Source organism: Carica papaya, chromosome 5 (assembly GCF_054855325.1).
Source record: "Carica papaya isolate Zhongbai chromosome 5, ASM5485532v1, whole genome shotgun sequence".
Classification (NCBI taxonomy): Eukaryota; Viridiplantae; Streptophyta; class Magnoliopsida; order Brassicales; family Caricaceae; genus Carica; species Carica papaya.
The window spans coordinates 6955301-6972661 of record NC_142313.1 but is presented as its reverse complement, the minus strand read 5'-3'; the positions used below and the strand labels follow the sequence as shown (position 1 = coordinate 6972661).

Sequence of the window (17361 nt, the reverse complement as noted above, 5' to 3'; positions counted from 1 at the left end):
AGTGGTCAATAATAACATTATTTTATTAATATTACTAACTAAATTTAACTTTTCATTTTATTTAGATGCTAAAAGAAATAGAACCAAAAATAAATTGAGATAAAATTATTTGAAATGATAAGTGTTGGGCCAAAATAAATATGTTGTTATAATTTTACTGCAATGCCCTTAATTAATTTTAAAAAAATGTAAAATTAATGTATAGAATTTATTTTTTTAATTTATAAATTTTTATTTAATGTAAAAATTAGAAAAAAAAATAGGTGGATGATAAAATCAAAAATAATTTTGAGAAAATGATGTGAAAATTTGAGTTTTTGTAGTATTTTTGAAAGAAAAATTAGAAACTATGGGTCAAAACGTAATTTAGAAAAGATGTGCCATGTTGGACTGCCCAGCCAGCAGCCCCGACGAACTAGAGTGCACCACATGGCAAGGTACGCTGGCGTGGTGCCACGCAGGAGGTCATGCTGAAAACTCGCGTACCTGCAATCGTACGGTTTAGATCAAATCTCGATGAACTGTCCAGATTTATTTCTTATTTAAATGTGATTGGACGGTTCAGATTAAACGCGATGGACGATCCAGCTTAAAAGTAAACGGATATAAATACATCACTTCACACCAAACCCTAACCTTAGCCGCTAGACCCCCTCGCGCGCGCGCGCCAGAGAAGAAAAATCAGTTGCCGGGAAGGGAGCCGACTGCCACCCGCCGCCGTGCCGAAGCCACCTCCGACCGCCAAAAGAGGTAAAAATTTTCTCATTTGCTCAAAATTTGATTCTAAAAGCCTATATGGCCAAATTGGAGCAAAATGAGCAGTGGCTGAGCCGAAAACAATGGGTAAAGCCTGGTGGCGCCGCTGCGGAAAAAATCAAAAATCACCTCCGATAAGGCCCTTCCTGATTCTCGTTTCATGCAATTTTTTCACCATTGTATTCATCTGTAACACCCAACATTTATTTTTTTTATTTATATATATATATATAATTATTTGTTAATTGAATTTAATTTGGTTTATTTTATTTTAATTTAATTTAATAAAATAATAATAATAATAAAGATTAAAAATTAGTTAATGATTTAATTAAAAATAATTTTGGAAAAAAATGGTGAAATTTTGGGTTCTGTGAGTATTTTTGAAAGAAAAATCAGAAATTAGGGGTCAAAACGTAATTTAAAAAAATTTCACCACGTCAAATGTCCGGTTAGCAGCCCCGACCAACCAGGACGCGCCAAGTGACAGAGGCACTGACGCGGGAGGCCACGCGGGGGGGTGTCACGTGGGCGATCCGCGTGTGCGTAATCAAACAGCTGAGATCTGTTCCTGCAGGCACGGACAGCTCAGATTGAATCACGATGAACGGTCCAGATTCACTGTCTATTTAATCGCGATCGGACAATACAAATCAAAAGTGATGGATGGCCCAGATCAAAAGTAGATGGGTATAAATAACCTCATTTGCACCCAAACCCTAACCCTCGCCGCCAAAGCCCCTCGCCGGAGAAGACAGCCCAACCGCCGGAGAGCCGAGTGCCGCCACCCACCGTCACAATGGAGCAATTTCTGACCGCCAAACGAGGTAAAAAATTTTCCTCTTGCACGAAATTCAATTTTAAACCCACCCATGGCCAAATCAGAATGAAAGAACCAGCCAATTGGCCGAAAAACGCCGCCAAAGCTCAGCACTGTCGCCACGGGGTGTTTCGAAAAATGCCTCCGATGAGGCCCTTCCCGATTCTCGTTCGATGTGATTTTTCCATTGTTGTGATCATCGTTTTCTTCTCTACGGGTTAACCGGAGCAAAACACTTAACTGCAACGTGAGCCGGAGGAGCCGTCGCACTGTAGAGCCCCACCACCGGTGAGTTTCAGTTTTCTACATTTTTTGGCCCACCGAAGGGCCCAACTGTATTTTCTCGTAGGAACCGATGCAAATTTAGTTGAATTCGGCCGAAGACATCCAATCCAATGCGTATCGTTGCGGCGTCAGAGCACAGTGGATATTTCTGAAATTGGCCGAGTAGACCCTGGATCTAATTTTTGGGTTATTTGGGATATTTGTAGGCACTGTAAGCGCATTTCACTTCCTAAAGAAAAATTCATGAAACTCAATGACCGCCTGTAGATATAGTAATTACTTAGCTTTCGGTGTCGAATCAAGTAAGGACCCCTCACTCTATTTCCTATCATGGAATTGAAGTTTGAATAAATGATAATACTATATTTTGTACAAATTAAATAAATATGCATAATTAATTACGGATTGCTAATAGAGCCCGAACTGGACATTATTCTCTGTCGATTCCTGTTTGATTTATTTTACAGTTTAAATGCATTATGGTATTTGGTTTATCTATTCTATGGTTTTAAATGCATGTATCACTATTTACTTAACCACTGTGTGATTTTAAAATTTAAGATATGATTGCATTACCGGGTGCATGTTTATTGTTTATGTGATTGTGTTTGATTTGGTAACGGAGACTAAGGAAAAACAGAAAAGGGGTGTGATCTAATAAACAGATAAGATGACAGTCTCACGAGATATCCTAAGAGATGGTGGACGGACCGGGTTCATAGAGAACCCTATCGTGAACGTTGTCTCATACAAGACGGGGTATGGAGACTTGGTAATTTGGCACTCATATCGGACGGGGTATGGGAACGGTCCGCTTCATCCTCATACCGAACGGGGTATTGAGGTTTAATGTCTTGGTACTCATACCGGACGGGATATGAGGACGGTTCTGTAATTAAGATTGTTAAAGGAAATGATTCACGTGTAGCGGGAACACCCCTATGGATCCCCATGGATACTAGTAGGTTGGTGAAACGAGAAATAGTTATGATTTAGTTATTGTTAATGAATATGAATTTATGATATATTCTATGTTATTGATTGTACATGAAGTTATGATATGTATGATGTTATTGTCTTTATAGGTTGTTTTCATAAATTCTCCGATGGTAAGTAAAAGAGTAAATGGTTTTATTGTTAATAAATGTATTGGTCTAAATCTACTGCTCCATTAGTTGTTTTGATCTTCTACCAACCTTTACTTCTGTGCCGGTGATATATTGTGATGTACTTATTGGGCTAGTGTAGATCATTCCTTATTTAACTATTTCATATCAAGAGGACTTGGTTCCCGAGTCCGATCAGCAAGAAGACTGCGAGTAGATGTTAGATACCTTATATTTCCCTTTATTTTTCTCAGTTCTCATGTTTCTTTCAGAGAATTCATTTTGTGATGTTTGTTTAGTACTTTTAAGTTATTGTGTAAGGGATGTAAACCTTAACTTCTTATTTCACTTCCGCACTTAAATTATTATATATTTCCTTTTGGATTTCTGAGGTCGTTACATCATCACCTTGTTTTCCACAGATTGACCGAAGAAAAACACCCAACCGCAAAGGTGAGCCGGCGAAACCGACGCACCCAAAAACTCCACCGCCAGTAAACCTCTGTTTTTCGACTTTTTTCGGCTAACCGATGCCCCTTAACATATTTTCTCGTAGGAATGAGTATAAAACCTGCAGAAATCAGCCGAAACTGGCTAGAAACGGTCAGCCCGAGGCAAACCACCGCTGTGGCCGGCGGTGCTGTTGCCGAAGCACGATGGTACTGCCATGCCGGAATCTCAAAATTGACCGAAAAAGATTTCTAATACCGATTTTAGATTTTTTAGAGTATTTCTAGGTACTTGAGCGTGTTTTAATACCTGAAAGAAAATTCAGAAAACCCGGAGACTACTAGTAGACGCAGTTGAAAGCTTAATATTTTGGACATCGATTCGAGTAAGAATCTCTCACCTTATTTCCTATTATAAAATTGAAGTCTAATTATAAATAATACGGTATTTTGCATAATTTAGAAATATCAATAATTAAATGTTACTAATAGAGCCTGAGTCGATTATTTATTACTATTTGTCATGTTTTAATTGATTGATTGATTTTATAATTTCGAATGCATGATAATATACTAGAATTGCTATGATGATTCATTTGTGTCTTTTGATGCATGTATTGCTTGTTTTACATGGTTCACAGTTAAATTGAAAAATTAAAAAATTAAGTGTAAACGAAAAGTTGTTTGATTAACTGAATAGATGAATGATAGCCTTACTAAATATTCTGGGAGATGGTGGACAGACCGTGTATACAGAAAACCCTACTGTGAATGTTGACTTATACCAGACGAGATATCGAGAATTAGTATTTTAGCGCTCATACCGGACAGGGTATGGGGACGGCCCGTTTCACCCTCATATCAGACAGAGTATTGAGGGATGGTATTTTGGCACTCATACCGGACGAGATATGGGGACAGCTGGTTAATTGAAAATGTGGAATAATGGTTCACGCGTAGTGGGAACATCCCTATAAAACCTCATAGATACCAATAGGCAGATAAAAAGGAAAAGTTGTTGTTCTAGTTAATTGTACATGAGATTATGAGATTGTTTATGTTATTGCCTCTATAGGTTGGTTTTGAAAATTTCACTATGGTAAGTGTACAATAAATTATTTTACTTTTGATAAATGAATTTACTTAAAATAAGAGCTTCATTAGTTGTTTTCATGATTTTTACCAACATTCATTTATGTATCAGCAAGTAATATGATATTTTTGCTGGGTTAGTGTAGCTCACTTTTTCATTAACTATTTCAGATCAAGATGACCAAGATCCAGATCCTGATCCACAAGAGGGTTGCGAATAGAACGTTCAGTTTGTTTACTTTTTATTTATTTCTTTAATTATTAGCTGTTCTTTTAGAACGTTCATTCTCGTAACCCTATTGGGTATTCTAAATTATTATATAAGGAATGTAAACCCTAACGCTATTATTTCGCTTCCGTACTTAATTTATAATTTCTTTTCTTTCAAGTTCTGGGTCGTTACATTTGGTGTCAGAGCCGCATTCCTCAGAACCATTCCTTACACAAAATCTTTACGAAACATAAAAAATAATGGATTATCACTCAACCATTCCTTGTGAAATGTAGGTACAGATAGATGAGGAGAAGGAGACTCCCACTAAACCGAGCAACTTGGAATGGTTCGCTTCGAGAGGATGTGGATCGACTATTTAAAATATTAGAGAGACTCATCATTGCCTAACAGGCCCGGGAGAAAAGGAGGTAGCTACCTGACCCTCCTTCACTGCCACAGGTCGAGCCATCTCTGCAGCGGAGGGATCTTGAGCCACCCCGATATGACCCTGCTCCTCCACAGTATCATCCAATACCACCACATTATGATCCGGTATCTTAGCCATAGTACCACCTGGCACCACCACAGTATAGCTCAGTGCCCCAACTACATCATCCAATACTCCCACAGTACGATCTGGTGCCTCCACCATATCAAATAGTACCACTATAGGTCATCCAACCCATCACCAACATAATTCAGTCTCTCTTCCACGGGACCCAGTTCCTCCCATGATGGACTCATGCTACATTGAGAGGTATAAAAGACTAAACCCATTTAATTTTGTAGGAGAATCCTCATTTGAAGAGACCGAGTACTGGTTGGCTGAGGCAGAGAAGACCTTCACGACTCTTGGGGTGATTTCCGAATAGAGAGTCATACTTACCACTTTCATGCTGTTGGGAGAGGCAGGCTGCTGGTGGTAACTCAAGCAGGCCACCATGTCCGTTCCAGTTACTTGGGAACAATTCTTGGTAGCCTTTAATACAGATTACCTCCTAGAGCATATCCGACATCTAAAGAAAATAGAGTTTGCACACATGGTCCAATGTGATATGACTGTATCAGAATATATCTAAAAGTTCCTAGAGCTGGGCTGATATTCCCCTGAGAGCATGACGAATGAAGGCAGGAAGGTAAGAAAGTTCGAGTGGGTCTCCGTCCTGAGATTAGATAGCAGCTGTATGTATTCAAGCTTAGTACTTACTCGGCTGTCCTAGCCAATAGATAGCTAGTGGAGAGAAACCTTTGCATTTTTCCTCCAACAGTAGGGAACCTCAGGCCCCTGGTTTCACACCGCAAACCAACACCTACTGCACCTGTTCAACAGAACAAGAGACATAGGCCAATACTTGCCGCATATTCCAACAACATGATGTGACAGGACTTGCCAACACTGTGGCAAGGATCATGGGGACTGACCCTACTATCACTTCAACAATACTTACCGCATATGTGGGAGTATTCAGCATTACGCGAGGGAGTGCCTGAGAAATCAAAATCAGGCCAGACCTCCTATCTAGGACAGGGCTTACAATCTCATTCAGTAGGATGTAGAAGCCAACCCAAACATGATACATGGTATATACACTATCTTAATCATCTTACACATGTTTTGATTGATACTAGTGCCTCACATTCATTTGTTTCATATGCTTTTGCATCAAACTTGAATGTACTACTGGTAAGACTTGATTATGTGTTGTTTGTATCTACTTTTAGGAGCATGACACTACTAGGAGAGGTTATATACAGAGCATATGTCATAAATATAATAGATAAGAAATTGAGTGTGGACCTAATAAAGATTGACACGGGGAACTTCGATGTAATCCTAGGAATGAACTAGCTAGCGGCGTATCACGCCATCGTAGATTATTTTCATAAGAAGTTTCTATTCAACCCTCCTAATGAGGAGTCATTTACAAATTAATAAAATTGTTTAATATTTGTTCCCTCATAGCAAATTTTTCTATTATCAAGTGCTTTAACCTAGCTGTTTTCTATAACTAGGTAAACTCAATAAAAAAATTTGTATTCAAGAGATTTTGGTAGCCCGAGACTTCCCGGATATGTTCTTGGATGAACTACTTAGTCTGTCAGTGGATAGAGAAGTTGAATTCACTATAGATATTCAGCCAAGCACCCAGCCTATTTCAGTTGCCCCTTACCGCATGAGCCATGTTGAGATGGAGGAGTTGAGGAAACAGATCAATGAATTGCAGGATAGTGGATTCATCAGACATAGTGTGTCCAATTGGGGTACCGGAGTCACATTTGCAAGGAAGGGTGATGAGACATTAAGGTTATATATTGATTACAGAGGACTGAACAGGGTCACGATCAAGAACAAGTACCCCCTCCCCAGGATCGATGACCTTTTTTATCAGTTACAGGGTACCCAAGTCTTCTGCAAAATAGATATGCGTTCAGGTTACCATCAGGTAAAGATCAAGACATAATACATTCCTAAAATAGTTTTTTGGACTAGGTACGGACACTATGAATTCTTGGTCATGCCATTTGGACTAACTAATGCACCAGCCATCTTCATGGATTTGATGAACAGAGTTTTCAAACAATTCCTAGATCAGTTCGTCATTGTATTTATCGATAATATCTTTGTCTATTCAAAAAGCGTAAAGGAGTACGCTCACCATCTGACTCAGGTTTTGCAGGTCCTTAAAGAAAATAAGTTGTATGCATAACTGAGCAAGTGTGGGTTCTACCTCAAGCAGACTACTTTTCTAGGGTACATCATATCAAGTGATGGAATGTCAGTGAACCCTGAAAAGGTTGAGGCAGTGCTCAGCTGAGAAAAATTAATCTTAGTTAAGGAGATTTGTAACTTTCTGAGAATGACAAGTTATTACCGCAGGTTTATGAAAGGATTTTCTAGTCTAATTACTCATTTGACTCAGCTCACAAAGAAGAATGTCAGGTTCGAGTGGAACGAGAACTATGAAAGGAGTTTTTAAGAACTAAAGAAGTGGTTGACTACCACACCAGTGTTGGCCTTGCTGAGTGGAACAGGTGGATATACAGTTTATAATGATGTCTCCTACCTGGGGTTGGGTTATATTCTGATACAGCATAGAAATATCATAGCCTATGGGTCCAAACAGTTGAAGAGTTATGAGAAAAACTACCCTACCCATGACTTAGAACTTGCTGTGATTATCCACACCTTGAAGACTTGACGTCATTATTTGTATAGGGATAACTTTCAGATCTATACTGACCATAAGAGCTTGAAACACATATTCACTCAAAATGATCTCAACATGCGTAAGAGAATATGAATAGAACTCCTCAAGGACTACGATGGTAACATCTTGTATCACCTAAGTAAGGGCAACGTGATAGCCGACACACTCAGTAGAAAAAGTACACGTATATTAGTTCATCTAATGGTTTCAGAATGCAGAACAATAAGGGCCGCACAACAGGTACAACTTCAGGACCTTAAGAGAGTAAGATGTTTGGTTCACCTGACTGTTCAACCTGAATTGATCCAGAGAATAAAAGAAGCCCAATCTATCGATTCCACCCTAACAACCCTTAAGAAAGATGCAAAACAGGGAGTTAATTCAGAATTTTGAGTCTCTGCTGATGAGTTGCTTAGATTTCAGGATATGGTGTGTGTTTCAGGTGACAATAAGCTAAAAATGGACATCATGACAGAGGCTCATAGCTCAAAGTTTGTCATGCATCCCGGAAGCACTAAGATGTATCAAAGTATACGACATCGATTTTGGTGAAACGGGATGAAAAGAGATGTGACTGACTTTATTTCTAAGTATTTGGTATGTCAGCAGGTCAAGGTAGAGCATTAACGCCCAAGCATACTACTACAACCATTACCAAATTCAGAGTGGAAGTGGGAACATATCACAATAGATTTCGTGACAGGATTGCCTAGGGCACACTCAGGACATGATACTATTTGGGTAACTGTTGACCAGCTCACAAAGTCTTCCCACTTATTGGCCATCAAGACGACTGACCCTTTGGACAAGCTAACAAGAATGTACATCCAAGAGATAGTCAGATTATATGGAGTGATAGTGACAGTAGTGCCCGACAGAGACCCCAGGTTCACTTCTCAATTCTGGTCTAGTTTTCAGCAAGATATAGAAATGAAACTGTCCCTTAGTACTGCATTCCATCATCAGACCGATGGACAATCAGAAAGGACAATTCGCATACTGGAAGATATGCTCTAAGCTTGTCTTCTTGACTTCTGGTGTCATTGCGATGATCATTTACCCATAATAGAGTTCGCTTACAATAATAGTTATCAAGCAAGTATCGACATAGCTCCGTACGAGGCGTTGTATGACCGCCCATGCAGAGCACCAATTTATTGAAAATAGGTGGGTGATAGAAGATTGTTTGGTCTAGATCTTGTGGAGGAAACTACAACCAAAATAGTTAAGATCAGGAAGAACATCTAGACGGCTCATAGCTGGTAGAAGAGTTATGCGGATACCCAGATGAGGGATTTAAAATTTGAGAAAGGTGATCGGGTGTTCCTTAAGATCACTCCATTCAAGGGAATCAGTAGGTTTAGCAAGAAGGAAAAATTAAATCCCCAGTTTATTTGGCCATTTAAAATCTTAGACAGAATTGACACCGCCGCCTATAGACTGGTACTGCCTCTATAACTTTTCAGGATCCATAATGTATTTCATGCATCCATGTTACGCAAGTACAACCCGGACCCCTATCATGTTTTGGTCCATTAGCCTCTTTCACTCTATGAGGATCTGTGCTACGAGAAGGTACCAATCGATATTATAGACCGAAAGAGCAGAGTACTTCGCAACTGGAAAATTTTCTTTGTTAAGTTCCTATGGCAGAATCACATACACAGAGAGGCTATATGGGAGGTAGAATTAAACTTCAGAGTCTAGTATCCCCAACTGTTTGATTGAGTGAGAGAGAGACAAATTTGAGGGACCAGTATCCTAAATTAATTTTTTTTTAAAATTAAAATTAATGTATAAAATTTAATTTTTTAATTTATGAATTTTTATTTAATATAAAAATTAGGAAAAAATAGGTGGATGATGAAATTGAAAATAATTTTAGGAAAAATAGGTGAAATTTTGGGTTCTGGGGGTGTTTCTGAAAGAAAAATAAGAAACTGGGAGTCAAAACGTAATTTAGAAAAAATATACCACATAGGACCGCTCAGTCAGAAACTCCAACGAACCAGAGCGCGCCGCGTGACAAGGCACGCTGGCGCGGTGCCACGTAGGAGTCCACGCTGGTAATTCGCGTGCCCGCGATCGGATGGTCTGGATTTGTTCCCACGCGTGTGGGCAGTCCGGATCCGTTTTCTTTTCAAACGCGATCATACAGTCCAGATCAAATCGCAATGAACGGTCCAGATTCATTTCTTATTTAAACACGATTGGACGGTTCAGATTAAACGCGATGGACAACCCAGATTAAAAAGAGACGGATATAAATACCTCACTTCACACCAAACCCTAACCCTGCTGCTAGACCCCCCCCCCCCCCCCCCCCCGCCAGAGAAGAAGAACCAATCGCCAGAAAATGAGTCGACTGCCACCCGCCACTGTTCCGAAGCCACCTCCGACCGCCAAAAGAGGTAAAAATTTTCTCATTTGCTCGAAATTCAATTCTGAACACTCCCATGATCAAATTAGAGTAAAAGAACCGATGAATGAGCTGAAAACTACGGGTAAAGCCCTGCAGTGCCGCTACAGAAAAAATAAAAAATCGCATCCGATAAGTCTCTTCCCGATTCCCGTTTCGTACAATTTTTTCACCATTGTATTCACCACGTTATTTTTCATAGGTTGACTGGAAAAAAAAGCCCAACCGCGAAGGTGAGTTGGCAGAGCTGCCGCACCGGAAAATCCCACCATTGGTAAACCTATGTTTTTTGACTTTTTTTGGCCAACCGAGACCCCTTAACATGTTTTCTCGCATGCATGAGTACAAAACTAGCCGAAATTGGTCGAAACTAGTCAGAAATGGCTAGCCCGAGGCAAACCGCTGCCATGGGCGACGGTGCCACCGCCGCCGTGCCAGAATCCCAAAGAGGGTTTCTAACACTAATTTTGAGTTTTATGAGGGGTATTTCTAGGTACTTGGAGCGTGTTTTAATCCCCAAAGAAAAATTTAAGAAACCCGAGGACCGCAGTATGCGCAGTTAAAAGTTTAACATTTCGGACATCGATTCGAGTAAGAATCCATCACCTTATTCCCTGTCATGGAATTGAAATCTAATTATATATAATACAGTATTTTACGTGATTTAGAAATATCGATAATTAAAAATTACTAATGGAGCTTGAACCGGTTATTTATTACTACTTGTCATGTTTTAATTGATTGATTGATTTTACAGTTTTGAATGCATGATAATATACTAGAATTTGTATGATGATTTGTTTGTGTCTCTTAATGCATGTATTGCTTGTTTTGTATGGTTCACAGTTAAATTGAAAAATTGAAAAATTAAATGTAAACGAAAAATTGTTTGATTAACTGAATGGATGAATAGTAACCTTACTGGATATCATGGAAGATGGTGGATGGACCGGATACATAGGAAACTCTACCGTGAACGTTGCCTCATATCGGACGGGGTATCGAGAATTGGTGTTTTGGCACTCATACCGAAGAGGGTATGGGGACGGCTCGTTTCACCCTAATGTCGGATGGGGTATTGAGGGATAGTATTTTTGCACTCATACCGGATGGGGTATGGGAATGGCCGGTTAATTAAAAATATGGAATAAGGGTTTATGCGTAGTGGGGACATCCCTATGAACCCCCATGGATACTAGTATGCATATAAAAAAAAGGTGGTTATTCTGGTTAATTATACATGAGATTATGAGATTGTTTTTGCTATTGCTTCTATAGGTCGTTTTTGAAAATTTTACTATGATAAGTGTACAATAAATTATTTTACTTATGATAAATTAATCTACTTAAAATAAGAGCTCCATTAGTTGTTTTTATAATTTTTACCAACCTTCGTTTTTGTATCGTCGAGTAGTGTGACATCTTACTAGGTTAGTGTAACTCACTCTTTCATTAACCATTTCAGATCAAGAGTACCAAGATCCAAATCCCGATCTACAAGAGGATTACGAATATGACGTTCAGTTTGTTTACTTTCTAGTTATTTATTTGATTATTAGTTGTTCTTTTAGAATTATCATTCTCATGCCCCTATTAAGTATTCTAAATTATTGTGTAAGGAATGTAAATCCTAACGCTATTATTTCGTTTCCGCACTTAATTTATAATTTATTTTCTTTCAAGTTTCAGGTCGTTACATTTACTCTTTGTAATTCTATCATAAAGTATTATAAATTACAAAATAATATTTTTTAGTAGGTAGAACATTTTTAAAAATATGCACTAATACTTGAAATGCTAGAAATATAATGAAATATTATTACCTATAAAATTATATTTATGTGTTTTTTTTTTTACTTTCTCTTTAAACAAAATAATAATAATATGTAAAAATTATAAATAAACAAACATTATACAAAAGAAAAACAAAACTCAACCCAAACCATGAAACCCAACCAACCCATTTTTATATAACATTCAAAATTAATCTAATTATTTAACTAAATTCGAATAAATAAATAATCAAGTTCCTTCTTTAACTTTATACTGATATTATTTATATAAAATTTATTTGGGGTGTCAATTACGACAAACTATAAAAGATGTCATACATACAACTTATTTAGTTTGAGAAAAAAATATTGAAGGAAGAGAGGTAGACATCAAGAGATGATGATAATCAAGAGCAAGTTTTGGAACTTCAATTGAAAAATATCATTCATTCAATAGGGCTAAAAAAAGTGCACACTTGAACCTATAAACTTCTAATCACAAGAAAAGAACAACCTTTGTTTTTTCTCTCTTTCCTCCATTCCCCTCGATCCAAACATTTATGTAGAAAATATTTAATTCAATCAAAATGATAGAATAAGCAGTAAATAGGCTCTATCGTTTTAAAGAATGTTATTAATCTCATAATAAAGTGAATAAATATTACATACTTTTATAGTATTTTTTGTTTTAAAAAAGCTAAGCTTATTATTTTAAATTTTATTTAAATACTTTAATTTTTTTACAAGAATATCATTATCATTACTTTAAGTATCATAGTAATTACTATTATTGTCATTATTACAACCACACTGTTGTTGTTATTACCACTATCATTATCATTATTATCAATATGGTTTTACTGTCACCAATATTATTACTAATATTTTAACTTTTACTACTATTACTTTTATCATCATTATTATTATTATTACTATTATTTTCATTATTAATCATATGGAGTCATATCATTGCTAATACTCTTATTATTATTACTCAAATTATTTCATAAATTTTGTCGATATTGTTATTACAATTATTTTTTTTCTTATCATTGTCATCACTAATATTATTACTTGCTATCATCGACATTATTATCTATGCTATCAAAGTTATTGCCTATATAGTTTTAGCTAATATTAGTATCACCAATTATTAATATGTAGTAACTTAAAGTAGCATTAATATTTTATTAATACTCACGTTTAAGTAATTTGAGTTTGATTTAATTTACAATTTTTTTCATGTGATACACATGAAAATTTAACATGTACATCGTTTTAAAATTAAAACAAGCAAATGTATAAAAATCACTCTTCAAATAATAATAATAATAAGAAAAATATTAGAGTATTGTTTTTGGAAACTATGGTCTATACATGCGAAAATGAAAGGGTTTGGAGCATAGGCATAACACCCAGAGACCTTTTGGGCCTTAGCCCATTTGAATGACAGACCTGAGACAACAACCAATTTGGAGTTTATGACTGAATTTTCTGAGTTCAATGTTGCTTTTGGTTTATTTTTTTAGTAAATTTTTAATTTTTGTTTTTACATTAATTTAATAGCAGTTGTTGGCAAAAGTTAGTAGCAAAAATTGATGCCTTGTTCTCTGGTATATCACTAAAATACAAGCATTATTTGCAACTTCCAAGCAATTCAATTTACTGAATAGAAATTTTATTATTATCGTTTGTGACAGAACACTGCAACAGAGTTACTGCATGGTTACAAATGATTTCCGCAAGGAAGCCCGCAATGATCATCCATTAAGACCCTTTTACAAGCATTAATATTAATCAACTGGTACGGGTTGCATGTTTTCAGCCTCTTTCCTCAGTTCTTGAAACAGGACGGATGACAGGTATCGCTCCCCGAAACTTGGATGAACAGTCTGTTTGTCAAATTCATAAATAACCTTTTTCAGAGTTGGATTTTATTGGTGTAAAGTAATAGATTTACAAAGTCGAACTTTCACTACTGAACTAATGTCTCGACCAATGAATTTGAGAGGATAAAATGAAAAGTTTCTTACCACAATAAGTTTGCCTTTGTTTTCTGGCATTCTTGCAAGTCTCAGTGCTGCAACTGTATTGGCCCCGGAAGATATTCCCACCTGCATCAAACAGATGGTTGAGTACAAGTTTGGTTTGGGTTATAAACTAATAGCTTATATGTCAAAATAAGAAAAGCCAAAAAGACCAACTCTTAATAAAGCTTATTTTTTCTAAAGGAAATATTTCTAAACTAACATGGTTTTTTTTTTTTAATTTCTCACCAACCAAACACGTTATTGACTTATTTTTTAAACAATTCCCAAGCTTATTGAGATTATCAACTTCACCTACTTAAAGCTAAAAAGAATAAGCCAAAGCAAACAGCTAAAGCCAATCCCAAAAAGTATTTGCAACAGCAACAGAGTAACAAGTTACTACAGTTATTACCATGAGACCTTCCTTCAATGCCAATTCCCTAGCCATATTTACTGCATCTTCGCTGCTAACCTGCCATACGATTTCCCAACACATAACTTCCAAGAAATTAGAAATGTAAATAAAAAATACAGCAGCCACACCCAACATGCATATTCTGAAAAACGTACCTCGAGAACTTTTTCCATCACATCCATGTCCAGTATATCTGGTTTGAATCCAACTCCATTGCCAGTAATATGATGAGGACCTAGTTCAGTTGATTATGTTAGACCCCTGACCTTCTAATTTCTGCCACTTCTCTAGCAGTCACCATGTTATACTCTTCCATTTACTTTATATTCGAGAGCCAGCTTAGGAGAGGAAGATTTACTAACACAAACGTTCCCCAGATTTCCCTACTTCAATCTGATAAGAAAAGATTGCAACTTTACCTGGTTTGCCACCATTCAGTATATTGCTTTCAGCAGGCTCAACTCCATATATCTGCAGGATATCAGAAAAATAAAGAATAACCAAGGAAACAAAAATTTCTTTATAACAGCAGACCTGAGACGTGTGTAGAATGAAAAATTACCTTGACATTAGGATTCATGGATTTGAGGTATTGTCCAACCCCGGAGACAGTGCCTCCACTGCCAATTCCCATCACAAATATGTCAACTTTTCCAAGAGTGTCCTCCCAAATCTCGGGACCAGTTGTTTCAAAATGTATCTGCATCATAACTCAAGTTCAATTATATATCAAGCCTATATCGCCAAAACAATATATTTAACAGACTCATAGAGTACACAGTTTTTCGTAACAAAAGCACGGATAAACAACTAAAGACAAGCATAAGCTAGATAGTTGAACTTTGAGTATAATCTCAATTAGCAGCAAACCTTGGTGTTGGCAGGATTCGAGAACTGCTGCAGCATGAAAGCATTTGGTGTGGATTCTAGGAGTTCATAAGCTTTCTTGACTGTCCCTCCCATGCCCTTGGTAGGGTCTGTAAGGATCAACTCAGCCCCAAATGCTCTCATAGTCACTCTCCTTTCCAAGCTTGTGTACGAGGGCATGGTTAAAACCATCTTGTATCCTTTCATGGCTGCCATGAATGCCATACTGATACCCATATTTCCAGATGTGGGCTCTATCAAAGTAGTCTAACATTAAATCAAAAGAACTCAAGATTAAGCTGTGACTTTGGTATAAAAAAAAGATTTCGAAGAGAAATATATCTGCTAATAAGCCACTAATTCAATTCGGCTAACCTTTCCCGGACTAATCAAGTTTTTCTTTTCTGCATCAGTGATCATGGCCAATGCTGGTCTGGTAGCAGAAAATAACAAACACCATTCTCATTTATTCCTAACAACGTACCTAATTAAAACACCATTCTCACAATATAAGATATATATATATATACCTGTCTTTGATGCTTGCAGTTGGTTGCATCATTTCTTGCTTGACAGCAATATAAGCTCCACATCCCTCAGTGACTTTGTTGAGAAACACAAGCGCCGTTTTTCCAATGAGCTGAAATATGAAAATCAAAGAACTAAGGTCAAATTATTTGAGTATAAATAAGATCTGACCTTCTTCGCACAATTTAATCTGTTATCAGATCAAGTTTTAATCCAGGTACCCGGTTTCTATCAACATTATTTTCAACACAATCTTGATAGTCCTGTTCTTCATATGATTTGGGTCCAACAAGGTTTGTGCCCTTAAGAATATCGATTAGAATATTAAACAATACATTTGTTTATCTTCACAGAAAAGTCAACTAAATTAGATCAAGATTAGGAAAGTATTAAGATCCAACTATGTTTTAGTATTTCTCCATTAAAAAAAGAGAAGAAATTGATCCCAATCAAAGTTGAAGCATAATATTATAAAAGATCTGGATTTGACCAGCACGATCAGAATCTTTCATCTGAGCAGTCTAAGATTCTATCAAGTTCAAATCGATTACTAAACAAGTCAACCAAGACTGTATATATTAACTCAAAATGATCCAAGTAGCTGATTAGAAAAAGGATATATTATCAGATAATGGCATGCTAACAAACTTTACCTAAAAGAATTGCTCAGACTTATCCTTGAAATCCTTTTTCAACTATTAAGGACTTATTTCTTTGAACTAATATGATGATTCAAAAGTATTACATGCACGTCATCCAATGATTGACCAGATTTGACCCATGATATCTCTCAAAAATTTCCCCCTTTTTTCTCAAATTTTCATCTGGGAAATGAAGAGAACCCAGAAGATAGTAAACCCCAATGAACATAAACTAGAACCAGAACAAGAAAAAAGAAATTACCCAGTTGAAAAATACTGAAACTTGGTGATGAAGAAGATATCCTTATTCAATAGAAAATAAATGGGGGAAAAACAAAGAGAAAATAGAAGGGGAGAAAAGACAAAGTACTTGGGAAACTTCTCTTTTGATGTGGGTTACAGGGAGATCCTTGGGCAGATCTCTGAGTCTCTGAGAAAATGAAGGGGAATCAACGATTGTTTGGGTGGAGAGCACCCTCCTTATCATGGGATCGCTGCATGCAATCGATCTTCTCTTCATCAACAAGTTCCTCAGAGACGCCATTGATGGGGTAGCTTGTGAGAACTTATGGCTTCCCGCAACACCAAAAATGCACTCCTTTTTCTTCTCTCTCCCTCTGTATACGTGTGTGTGGGTGTGTTTGCGGAATTACAAAGGCCACTGACAGTAGGTAACCAGGACGAGCAAGGTGTCAATGCAATATATAATAATACATATATACGATGTTTAGTAGTGTAAACGACATTGATTAGAGGAT

The 17361-nt window shown here is 37.0% G+C and overlaps 1 protein-coding gene across 1 annotated transcript; it reads right to left on the bottom strand.

The window, feature by feature from the left end:
* Window positions 1-13783: 13783 nt before the first annotated feature.
* On the bottom strand, window positions 13784-17361 carry CYSC1 (cysteine synthase C1). Its single transcript, XM_088219669.1, has 10 exons — window positions 16974-17361; window positions 15965-16074; window positions 15810-15867; window positions 15438-15701; window positions 15130-15267; window positions 14987-15038; window positions 14723-14802; window positions 14565-14624; window positions 14156-14236; window positions 13784-14014 (listed from the first exon to the last, which is right to left on the bottom strand). Exons 1-10 carry the CDS (start codon window positions 17145-17147, stop codon window positions 13916-13918), a joined length of 1116 nt encoding a protein of 371 aa, XP_088075795.1. The 5' UTR covers window positions 17148-17361; the 3' UTR covers window positions 13784-13915.

Coding starts and splice junctions, on each gene's coding strand:
- CYSC1 (XM_088219669.1), bottom strand. CDS start 17,147: ATGGCGTCTCTGAGGAACTTGTTGATGAAGAGAAGATCGATTGCATGC. Junction 15,868..15,964: donor ACTGCAAGCATCAAAGACAG/GTATATATATAT, acceptor TTCTGCTACCAG/ACCAGCATTGGCCATGATCA. Junction 14,237..14,564: donor CATTGAAGGAAGGTCTCATG/GTAATAACTGTA, acceptor TGTTTGATGCAG/GTGGGAATATCTTCCGGGGC.